This window comes from Electrona antarctica, assembly GCF_951216825.1.
Source record: "Electrona antarctica genome assembly, contig: scaffold_71, whole genome shotgun sequence".
Lineage (NCBI taxonomy): Eukaryota > Metazoa > Chordata > Actinopteri > Myctophiformes > Myctophidae > Electrona > Electrona antarctica.
Genome location: NW_027637292.1, coordinates 60,701 through 73,863, shown reverse-complemented (window position 1 = coordinate 73,863; position 13,163 = coordinate 60,701). Strand labels below are relative to the sequence as shown.

General features: G+C 43.6%; 1 protein-coding gene across 2 annotated transcripts in view; it reads right to left on the bottom strand.

Annotated features, from left to right (window-relative positions):
- Positions 1 to 6,091: 6,091 nt before the first annotated feature.
- LOC306919011 (tomoregulin-1-like) overlaps positions 6,092 to 13,163 on the bottom strand; it is a 22,175-nt gene continuing 15,103 nt past the window's right edge. Inside the window, exons 7-11 of one of the 2 annotated variants that reach the window (XM_079531852.1) lie at positions 11,764 to 11,811; positions 11,215 to 11,335; positions 9,486 to 9,647; positions 7,469 to 7,549; positions 6,092 to 6,230 (exon numbers count right to left, since the gene is read on the bottom strand). In XM_079531852.1, coding sequence (XP_079387978.1) covers positions 6,143 to 6,230; positions 7,469 to 7,549; positions 9,486 to 9,647; positions 11,215 to 11,335; positions 11,764 to 11,811 — 500 coding nt within the window. In that variant the 3' untranslated portion in view covers positions 6,092 to 6,142. The remainder of the gene's footprint in view (positions 6,231 to 7,468; positions 7,550 to 9,485; positions 9,648 to 11,214; positions 11,336 to 11,763; positions 11,812 to 13,163) is intronic. The other variant, XM_079531853.1, reaches the window with a different exon arrangement.

Genomic DNA, 13,163 nt, shown 5'->3' with positions numbered 1-13,163 from the left:
GCGTTGCGCACGTGCACGCACATGCGCACGTGCACGCACATGCGCACGCACATGCGCACGTGCACACACATGCGCACGCATGCATCTTATGGGGCTTATATAAAGACCACTCGTCAGCCAATGAGAATAAAGACCAGTCGTCAGCCAATGAGAATTATGTCAGAACACTTTGATTTAATATGAAGTTCTAATTGCACCGAAGAGACAACACACACACACACACACACACACACACATCTGGCTTCATGCACTTATTCTATACAGGACCCGAATGATGTCCACCAGGGGTCACTAGAGAGCAGTGGTTTTCAACCCTTTTCAAGTCGAGGTTCATTATTTATTCTGCATTTTGAGCCACTTGAATGTTTTAGACTCTCAGACGCAAAACTAAAGAATAACTTTGATGTTGTTGGATTAGTCTCGCGTAGCCAGACAACTGTCCCACTATCTCCTGATGCTATATAGAGTCTGGAACTACACCTCCTGAATGCTATATAGAGTCTGGAACTACACCTCCTGAATGCTATATAGAGTCTGGAACTACACCTCCTGATGCTATATAGAGTCTGGAACTACACCTCCTGAATGTTATATAGAGTCTGGAACTACACCTCCTGAATGCTATAAAGAGTCTGGAACTACACCTCCTGAATGCTATATAGAGTCTGGAACTACACCTCCTGATGTTATATAGAGTCTGGAACTACACCTCCTGATGCTATATAGAGTCTGGAACTACACCTCCTGATGCTATATAGAGTCTGGAACTACACCTCCTGATGCTATATAGAGTCTGGAACTACACCTCCTGATGCTATATAGAGTCTGGAACTACACCTCCTGATGTTATATAGAGTCTGGAACTGCCCCTCCTGAATGCTATAAAGAGTCTGGAACTACACCTCCCCAAATCCGTGTAGCTTCCATTTCTGTTCACGAACATATTTATTTTTTGCTAAGCAGAAAGCCATATATGCTTAGATGTTGATTTTTATTAGGATAAATTTGCGTGACTTCCGCTTTATATTTTACTCATGATCAGAGCTTCCGTTGCTCCAGACTGTACAACAGAAGCATTTATATTGTACTCATGATCAGAGCTTCCGTTGCTCCAGACTGTACGACGGAAGCATTTATATTTTACTCATGATCAGAGCTTCCGTTGCTCCAGACTGTACGACGGAAGCATTTATATTTTACTCATGATCAGAGCTTCCGTTGCTCCAGACTGTACGACGGAAGCATTTATATTTTACTCATGATCAGAGCTTCCGTCGCTCCAGACTGTACGACGGAAGCATTTATATTTTACTCATGATCAGAGCTTCCGTCGCTCCAGACTGTACAACGGAAGCATTTATATTTTACTCATGATCAGAGCTTCCGTCACTCCATACTGTATGACGGAAGCATTTATAAAATGCGAGAGGCAACAGTCTGGCAACGCAAGACTATCGTTGGATAGGATTCTGTCCACAGTTCCAGGCTGTTTTGATGTTGGTACCATTAGGAGAGACAACATGATGTTGGTAACATTAGGAGAGACAACATGATGTTGGTAACATTAGGAGAGACAACATGATGTTGGTACCATTAGGAGAGACAACATGATGTTGGTAACATTAGGAGAGACAACATGATGTTGGTACCATTAGGATAACATGATGTTGGTACCATTAGGAGAGACAACATGATGTTGGTAACATTAGGAGAGACAACATGATGTTGGTACCATTAGGAGAGATAACATGATGTTGGTACCATTAGGAGAGACAACATGATGTTGGTACCATTAGGAGAGACAACATGATGTTGGTACCATTAGGAGAGACAACATGATGTTGGTACCATTAGGAGAGATAACATGATGTTGGTACCATTAGGAGAGACAACATGATGTTGGTACCATTAGGAGAGATAACATTATGTTGGTACCATTAGGAGAGATAACATGATGTTGGTACCATTAGGAGAGACAACATGGTGTTGGTACCATTAGGAGAGATAACATGGTGTTGGTACCATTAGGAGAGATAACATGATGTTGGTACCATTAGGAGAGATAACATGATGTTGGTACCATTACCATTACTTACAAACTAAGTAATGGAGATGTTTTAACAATAATTTAACTCTTGAGAGCGTAATAAATGCATTTTACGCTCTTAAAGATCCAATAAAAAAGGGTCCATTTGGTTACCAACTCTCCATCATTTAGCTAGGTGTGGGGACCACCTGGAATCCCTTCCAAGGTCGGACCACCTAGTGGTCCCCGGACCCCCGGGCGGTCCCCGGACCCCCGGGTGGTCCTCGGACCCCCAGGCGGTACCCGGACCACCGGTTGAGAACCACTGCACTAAGGGGATCTGCTGGATCTACTGCAGTGGGTGGATCTGACGCGTCATTCCAAATCCTAAACCGCTTGTGCTTATAACCACGCCCCTTATAACCACGCCCCTTAGAGTGTCACGGTCCCGCCCCAGGAAATAATTCCCAATTAATTTTTCCCCCCAGACGTTTCAAAAAGTGTTTATTTAAAGACCTTTAAACTAAAGGCCTCAGACAAAGACAGCTCAGTGAAACTCATGACAATAAATACACTTTTTTTTTTTGGGAGCCGAACAGATAATTAGGAAGAAGAAAAACAACAACACAAGTGTTGGTCTTTCTAATTATCTGTCCGGACCCCAAAAAACTATTTAGGCCCATTTAGGCCTGACCTCGAAATTTAACAAAGAAATCTTCTAAATCCTCCAGTTTTCTGAAATAAATATTTTCACGATTTATTCAAAAAAAGCAGATCTACAAGCTCGTAGCGCGCCACTTGGTGGCGCGCTACGAGCTTGTAGATCTGCTGCAAAACATTTTTGAATAGTTAAAATGGCCAGGCTACAAAGCTCACTGCAACGTGTCCATGTAGATTTGGCTAGTCGAATTATTCAACAATGTTTTAAAAAAAAAATAAGTTCAACGGAACACCAAGAAATGACTTATTTTCTATCATTTTTCATATCACTAAATTATATTAAAAAAAAAGCTCAATGAATTAAGCCACTATAACCTCTATGTAATAATTATATACATGAAAAAAAGAAGAAATTCTTGGAAAATAACGTGGATAAAAAATTAAAAAAAAACATGTTAAAGATCTTTTGAAACCCTTTTTATCAACACCAACCCGACACCGTCCACTGCAGCAGACACATCACAGATCTACAAGCCCTCGACGGCGTCACATTCTGGAGCCTTGAGGTCTTCTAAATCTACACGAGTCACGACATCAGACAAGAAAGACACAACAATCCTGTTCTCGTTAAAGCAAAGCATATAAAAAAAAACAACAACCTCAAAATGATATTTAAATAGTTATTAGCTTGTCCATAAAAAAAACACTAAAACACAAAAACAGCAACAATAATATTGGAATCCCATTTCCGGAATGGAATCATCATCATAGTATAATTATTATTATTCATATTCATAATCTTGAAACGTAAACAATATAACTGGACAGAAAATCTGTACATCCAGATTCCAACTTTTTTTATGGGTTTTTTTTCCTCCTTTTTTTCATAAATTAATGCCCTATACCTGCAGTCCCCCTCTCCTCCCCCCACCCCCCAAACAAAAGAAAAGTTGTGAAAATAGCAGATCTACAAGCTCACACACAACACATCGCCATGCGACACCGTGTGAGCTTGTAGATCTGCAGTTTTTACTACTTTCTTTTTTATTTTATTTTGTTATAACAAAAAAGGAACGTTTTCTGGACGTACACGATTTGCTGTCGACAGCGACCACATGATGTCACGTGACCACATGTCACGTGACCACATGATGTCACATGACCACATGATGTCACATGACCACATGATGTCACATGACCACATGATGTCACGTGACCACATGATGTCACATGACCACATGATGTCACGTGACCACATGATGTCACATGACCACATGATGTCACATGACCACATGATGTCACATGACCACATGTCACATGACCACATGATGTCACATGACCACATGATGTCACATGACCACATGTCACATGACCACATGATGTCACATGACCACATGATGTCACATGACCACATGATGTCACATGACCACATGATGTCACATGACCACATGTCACATGACCACATGATGTCACATGACCACATGATGTCACATGACGTCACGTGACCACATGTCACGTGACCACATGATGTCACATGACCACATGTCACGTGACCACATGATGTCACATGACCACATGATGTCACATGACCACATGATGTCACATGGCCACATGATGTCACGTGACCACATGATGTCACATGACTAGCTCTGGTCCATAGTGTTAACACTATGTTACTATAGCTCTGGTCCATAGTGTTAACACTATGTTACTATAGCTCTGGTCCATAGTGTTAACACTATGTTACTATAGATCTGGTCCATAGTGTTAACACTATGTTACTATAGATCTGGTCCATAGTGTTAACACTATGTTACTATAGCTCTGGTCCATAGTGTTAACACTATGTTACTATAGCTCTGGTCCATAGTGTTAACACTATGTTACTATAGATCTGGTCCATAGTGTTAACACTATGTTACTATAGATCTGGTCCATAGTGTTAACACTATGTTACTATAGCTCTGGTCCATAGTGTTAACTCTATGTTACTATAGATCTGGTCCATAGTGTTAACTCTATGTTACTATAGATCTGGTCCATAGTGTTAACTCTATGTTACTATAGATCTGGTCCATAGTGTTAACACTATGTTACTATAGATCTGGTCCATAGTGTTAACTCTATGTTACTATAGATCTGGTCCATAGTGTTAACACTATGTTACTATAGCTCTGGTCCATAGTGTTAACACTATGTTACTATAGATCTGGTCCATAATGTTAACTCTATGTTACTATAGATCTGGTCCATAGTGTTAACACTATGTTACTATAGATCTGGTCCATAGTGTTACTATAGATCTGGTCCATAGTGTTGGTCATGGTCATGTGACTACTTCTGTGACATAATAACTACACGTCAGTAAGTATACAGCATTTTGGTTTTTCCGAGGCAGCTTGTATGAAACAAACAAACAAACAGAATACAATACAAAATATAAAAAAATAAAATACAAAATAGCTAAAGGAAAACAAATCCTGAAATTTAAACGTTTAAAAAAAGAACCACGTTGTAACATCATTGCAGCTAGAGGGCGCTATCTCCCCGGGTCGCAGAGCTATTGTTGTTATCCTTTGAAAATCCACACAGAGCTTCAACCGGTAGGCTTCTTATAAGTAGATAAATCCACAGAGCTTCAACCGGTAGCTTCTTATAAGTAGATAAATCCACACAGAGCTTCAACCGGTAGGCTTCTTATAAGTAGATAAATCCACAGAGCTTCAACCGGTAGCTTCTTATAAGTAGCCCAATGCAGGTGGTTAACAGTTATTTATCTCTTGAGAGCGTAATATGAAATTTGTTTCATTTTACGCTCCAGTTAAAGATCTAACAAGGGTCCAATTGGTTACTGGGGACCACCTGGGACCCCCTCAAGGACCACTGGTGGTCCCCGGACCACTGGTTGAAAACCACCGCCCTTATAAGTACCTGGTTTTACTCACATTGGTATTTTTCTCAGTGGGATTTTCAACAGAACGAATGAAACGAATACTTCCGTGACCCTGCACACCCCGCCCCCCCCCCCCTTCCCCCCTCCCCCTAAAAAAAAAGCACAGATCTGCAAGCTAATCACGTCACATTGTTAGCTTTGTAGATCTGCTAGCTCGTAGCTTGTAGATCTGTGCTTTTTGGTTTGGCGAGCGCCACCGCCGCCGCCGCACGATGGCCTGTGACAGGAAAGGACGCCGTTATAGGAACGACCGTACAGTTATTAACGTGTTCACGTGATGTCGTAGAAAACGGCGGATCGTACCGCTCCGGTTCCACGCTTTCCTGACGGGGCGTGTCCCCCGGTGATGACATCACACAGGAAACCAAAAACAGGAAGGGACTCCGGGCTGTGACCTTCGACCCGGAAGTAGAGGAAATAAATACCCCCCCCCCCCCCCCCCGCTCCACTGACAGGTCACATGGTCATCCAATGAGTCCCGCCTCCTCCTCCAGGTCACATGGTCAGCGTTTCGTGGGCGCGAAAGTGAAAGTGGACGGACGTTTGTCGTTGGCGGGAAATACGTCGTCCGGTGCCGAGAACGGAGTTCTGCTGCGAAACGTCCCGACGAGAACAGAGGAGGAAAAACAAAAGAAAAAAAAAGAAAAAAGAAAAACAGGTTTAAAGGAGGAGTACGTGATGTTTTTTGTCCAGGTGAAACCCGACTAGTGACAGCTCATGAAACGTAGAAGACCTGATTGGCTGTAGAAGACCTAGTCACACATGAGTCATACCGAGGACCTAGTCCTGATTGGCTGTAGAAGACCTAGTCACACATGAGTCATACCGAGGACCTAGTCCTGATTGGCTGTAGAAGACCTAGTCATACATGAGTCATACCGAGGACCTAGTCCTGATTGGCTGTAGAAGACCTAGTCATACATGAGTCATACCGAGGACCTAGTCCTGATTGGCTGTAGAAGACCTAGTCATACATGAGTCATACCGAGGACCTAGTCCTGATTGGCTGTAGAAGACCTAGTCATACATGAGTCATACCGAGGACCTAGTCCTGATTGGCTGTAGAAGACCTAGTCACACATGAGTCATACCGAGGACCTAGTCCTGATTGACTGTAGAAGACCTAGTCATACATGAGTCATACCGAGGACCTAGTCCTGATTGACTGTAGAAGACCTAGTCATACATGAGACAAATATCACCATGTGATCATTTCTTGTTTTTTGTAGATTAAAACAAATGTGTCAGTTATTATTTTAACGTCAAAGCTCTATATTGTGAGAGTAAACGTTGCTAGTTTATTAGTTTTAGTTTACTTCGGTGTTTTCGCGTAGCAGCAAAACGATTCGATTTCACAGTTGATATAAAACAAAAGAAAAGTATTCTGCCTATTTAACCTGTTTACAAAATAAAGAAAAATAGTGATTAAAAACTGTCAGAAAGGAGAAAAAAAAGCCAAACTAACTGCAAAGACAATGATTACTATCATAATATAGAGCTGTATTTATTTTAACAGCTTTTTGAAGCTCATTTGAACAAAAAACATCACGTGTTGCACCTTTACAAATTAACACTATAAGGCCCCGTCACGGATTCCATTCATTATAAAAATAAAAATAAAAAATAAAACATTTAAAAAATAAATAAAAATAGAAAGTTTTGTTCCAAACCCCGCCCCCCCAAGAGCCACAAAACACCACGATATATAAAAAATGCAGTCCGTCCGTCGGTCCGTGGAGCGGACGGCGTAAAAAAGGTGTTCTTATTTTGTTTTAGAAAAAGCTAAATAGAAATAAAACTAATAAAAAAAAATAAAAAAAAGTTGTTACATCATCCGAGAGGAGGTTCCCGACGGGAAGTGGCCCAGGTGCTGCTTCTGGCGACGCCCACGTTTGGTCTTGTTGCACCGCCTAGGGGAAGACAGAGGAACTGCAGTTAACACCTTGGAGGCCCGGGGCGGAGATCTCAGTCAAGTTCAAGGTCATGGTCAAGTGCCCCAGACGGAGATTGATAAATAGGGCGGAGATCAATGATATCAAAACCGATCGCATCGCTCCACAGCCTAGGAGCGCTTGTTTCCCGATCCGATGACGTGTCAAACAGTGACACGTCATCGAAAATGTTCCCTGCCTGTTTAGCTGACGAAAACGAAAATCTTAAAACGATTATAACTCCCGATCTAAATCATCCCGTCTAATTCTGAAAAAAGATCCTGTGTTAGACGGCGCTCAGCGGTCCAGTCGCTAGTCGCGATAGATTTATTCTTACCTCCCGTTGTTGTCGATCGACTCTAGAGTGGTGTGGCTATTGTTAGCTGCTACACAGACATGCACACCAGCTTCCGGTGCGCCGGTAAAAGTGGTCCGTGCGCTATAAATGATGGGCACATGGATTAAATAGTTCCGGGCTACTAAGGTGTTAACATCATTTAACAACAACACCACCTCCTAGGGGACGACATAGGAACTGCAGTTAACAGGTTGGGGGCCCAGGACGGAGATGTCCGTCCTGGTACTTAGTACGGTCTGATGCCCGAGACGGAGATTGATTAAAACGTCGGAGATTAATGATATCAAAATCGCATCGCTCCACAGCCTGGGAGCGCTTGTTGCGCAACAGTGAGACGTCATCGAAAATGTTCCCCCCCTGTTTAGCCGACGACAACGAAAATCTTAAAACGTTAATAACTCGCAATCTAAATCATCCCATCTAATTATAAAAAAAGGTTATGTGTTAGACAGCCCCCCGCGGTCCCGTCGCTAGTCGCGATAGATTTAATCTTACCTCCCGTTGTAGTCGATCGCATCGATAGTGTTTAGGCTACATTTTATTAATGGATTAAATAACCCCGGGCAATGAATGTGTTTTTTGTATTCATTTTTGTATAACTTTTATCCCACGATTTTGTAACCCATTTTTCACCCCTGTGTCAATTATCTAATGTGATCCTGGGCTCTACACACCCTCCGCCAACCTAGTCCCCATATATGGGGGACATGGGGAGAGCAACGGACTTGAACTTATGCTTCCTTCATGCCTGAGTGTCCAAGTTGCTCCTTTACACCTGACAGGGGGGAGTTTCCCTGGTTGGACGTAGCGCGTGGAAGGAACGCGTTATTCCAACCAGTTCCTTTCCCCTCCATCAGGCGCCCCGGCTGGCCAGGGGGAGGCAGTTTAGAGACCAGGATTACTGCATGTTTTTTGTGAGGGTACCTACCCTAGGGGACACGGGGAGAACATGTGAGGGTACCTACCCTAGGGGACACGGGGAGAACATGTGAGGGTACCTACCCTAGGGGACACGGGGAGAACATGTGAGGGTACCTACCCTAGGGGACACGGGGAGAACATGTGAGGGTACCTACCCTAGGGGACACGGGGAGAACATGTGAGGGTACCTACCCTAGGGGACACGGGGAGAACATGTGAGGGTACCTACCCTAGGGGACACGGGGAGAACATGTGAGGGTACCTACCCTAGGGGACACGGGGAGAACATGTGAGGGTACCTACCCTAGGGGACACGGGGAGAACATGCAAACTCCACACAGCAAGGCCCTTTCGCCAACCCCACCTTGGGTATGGGCACTGATGACGCGGAGGAGGAAACACGCCGCCAGCACCCACAGCGCCCCGAGCGGGAATCGAACCCAGGACCTTCTAGCTGTGAGGCGGCAGCACTACCGACTGTGCCACCGTGCCCAAAAATGTGTTTCAACAACAACCTTTAAATAAATCCTTTTTGAAAAGTCTATGAGGAAAAATGAACGGGGAATTATTTTCCGGGTCTCTCCAGGGGGGCGGGGCTGCGACGCTCTATGGTAATACATTGCAGTGATTGGTCACCTGGTGAAACACATGACCACGGCGACTATCACCGCGATCTGCACCGCCCCGATGATGGCGGCTATCAGGACGTAATGCAGCTTCTGACCACTAGGGACCACGTAGAGCACGTTGAAGTCCAACAGCTGCTCGCACTGCGGGCCGCCGTAGCCCGACGAACACCTGCACGCACACACACACACACACACACACACACACACACACACACACACACACACACACACACACACACACACACGCATGCGCACAGACACACACGCACACACACAGTAAATAGGATTGAAGTGGTTAGACAGATTAATTTGTTAAAGGACCTATAACATAAAATTCAAGTTTTTCAATTTCTTTTGTGTTTTTGGGGCTCCCATATTTGTTTTCTATAAGTAACCAATTTTGAACAATCAGGCTTTCATATCATATGGGTGTTTTAATGGAAATTGCTCTCAGGAACAGCTCAACTGATTTTGTCCTCATCGTGATGTCATCAATGTCACCCTACTTTGTATAATTCCTCCTCTTCTTCAGTCTTCAGTTCCAAATTTGCATTTCCACTTTGTTTACAATGTCCACCATTGTTGATTGTCCAAGCTGGCATGGAATGGAAACTAGCCTGGTTTTATCTAGCATCAGTATTATAATGACTCAAATATTAAATAATCTGCATATCAGCGCCCCCACCACCTCAGGACATTGTGGTACTGCAGCTAAAACTGCTTTCAAAGTTCAGAAAGAAATGACAAGGCCTGGTTATATCAGAATGGTGGTTGAGGCTCAAACCATTATAAATGACTTTGAGGGACAAAGACAATATGATATTAAATATTAAAAACAGTTTTAAAATGCACGTTATTTGCGCTTTAATCCTTATCTTGCTGGGTACGCCTGCAGACTTTGATTCAAACAAATAAAAACAATTAACACATTAAGACAGACAGACAGACAGACAGACAGACAGACAGACAGACAGACAGACAGACCTGCAGACAGACAGACAGACAGACAGACAGACCTGCAGACAGACAGACAGACAGACAGACCTGCAGACAGACAGACCGACAGACAGACAGACAGACAGACAGACAGACCTGCAGACAGACAGACCGACAGACAGACAGACAGACCTGCAGACAGACAGACCGACAGACAGACAGACAGACAGACAGACAGACAGACAGACAGACCTGCAGACAGACAGACAGACCGACAGACAGACAGACAGACAGACAGACAGACAGACAGACCTGCAGACAGACAGACAGACAGACAGACAGACAGACAGACAGACAGACCTGCAGACAGACAGACCAACAGACAGACAGACAGACAGACAGACAGACAGACAGACCTGCAGACAGACAGACAGACCGACAGACAGACAGACAGACAGACAGACAGACAGAGCTGCAGACAGACAGACAGACAGACAGACAGACAGACAGACATACAGACAGACAGACAGACAGACAGACAGACAGACAGACAGACAGACAGACAGGCAGGCAGGCAGGCAGGCAGACAGACAGACAGACCTGCAGACAGACAGACAGACAGACAGGCAGGCAGACAGACAGACAGACAGACAGACAGACAGACAGACAGACAGACAGACAGACAGACAGACAGACAGGCAGGCAGACAGACAGACAGACAGACAGACAGACAGACAGACAGACAGACCTGCAGACAGGCAGACAGGCAGACAGACAGACAGACAGACAGACAGACAGACCTGCAGACAGGCAGCTTGTGTGTCATCTCACACACTCCATGTTCACAGAAGTGGGCGTAGTCCTCATGGCAAGGGGCGGGGCTATCTTCAAACCCCTCCCCCTCCCCCGGCTTGGACACGGCTGTGGAATTAATTAAAACGACAGGAAGAGCATTCGTTTGTGATTGGCTACAACATGGAAATGGAGAATTCCGATTGGCTGGCGAGGCTAAGCTAATGTTCAAGTTCATTCAGATTTATAGATTGAATTAATGAAGTGACAGTTATAGTGGGAAAACAATAATTCTGTCATTATGACTCTTATTGAGAAAAGATGTGGTTTAAACGCTCTGAGGCTCATATTGTGAAATGATGTGGTTTAACACTCTGATACTCTTATTGTGAAATTATGTGGTTTAACACTCTGAGGCTCTTATTGTGAAATTATGTGGTTTAACACTTTGAGACTCTTATTGTGAAATTATGTGGTTTAACGCTCGGAGGCTCTTATTGTGAAATGATGTGGTTTAACGCTCTGAGGCTTTTATTGTGAAAGCTTTATTTTCGTACCAAACACATCAGGTTTCATCTTCATTCCATCGTCCTTCCTGTTCTTATCTGGAAAACAGGAAACAGGAAACACAGTTTGTAAACAGGAAACATGAAACTTGTAGATCTGCTATATTATAATTTTTTTATCAGAGCTTCCGTTGCTCCAGACTGTATGATGGAAGCATTTATATTTGACTCATGATCAGAGTTTCCGTTGCTCCAGACTGTATGACGGAAGCATTTATATTTTACTCATGATCAGAGCTTCCGTTGCTCCAGACTGTATGACAGAAGCATTTATATTTTACTCATGATCAGAGCTTCCGTTGCTCCAGACTGTATGACAGAAGCATTTATATTTTACTCATGATCAGAGCTTCCGTTGCTCCAGACTGTATGACGGAAGCATTTATATTTTACTCATGATCAGAGCTTCCGTTGCTCCAGACTGTACGACGGAAGCATTTATATTTTACTCATGATCAGAGCTTCCGTTGCTCCAGACTGTACGACGGAGGCATTTATATTTTACTCATGATCAGAGCTTCCGTTGCTCCAGACTGTATGACGGAAGCATTTATATTTTACTCATGATCAGAGCTTCCGTTGCTCCAGACTGTACGACGGAAGCATTTATATTTCACTCATGATCAGAGCTTCCGTTGCTCCAAACTGTATGACGGAAGCATTTATATTTTACTCATGATCAGAGCTTCCGTTGCTCCAGACTGTATGACGGAAGCATTTATATTTTACTCATGATCAGAGCTTCCGTTGCTCCAGACTGGATGACGGAAGCATTTATATTTGACTCATGATCAGAGCTTCCGTTGCTCCAGACTGGATGACGGAAGCATTTATATTTTACTCATGATCAGAGCTTCCGTTGCTCCAGACTGGATGACGGAAGCATTTATATTTTACTCATGATCAGAGCTTCCGTTGCTCCAGACTGTACGACGGAAGCATTTATATTTTACTCATGATCAGAGCTTCCGTTGCTCCAGACTGTACGACGGAAGCATTTATATTTTACTCATGATCAGAGCTTCCGTTGCTCCAGACTGTATGACGGAAGCATTTATATTTTACTCATGATCAGAGCTTCCGTTGCTCCAGACTGTACGACGGAAGCATTTATATTTTACTCATGATCAGAGCTTCCGTTGCTCCAGACTGTACGACGGAAGCATTTATATTTTACTCATGATCAGAGCTTCCGTTGCTCCGTTGCTCCAGACTGTACGACGGAAGCATTTATATTTTACTCGTGATCAGAGCTTCTGTTGCTCCAGACTGTACGACGGAAGCATTTATATTTTACTCATGATCAGAGCTTCCGTTGCTCCAGACTGTACGACGGAAGCATTTATATTTTACTCATGATCAGAGCTTCTGTTGCTCCAGACTGTACGACC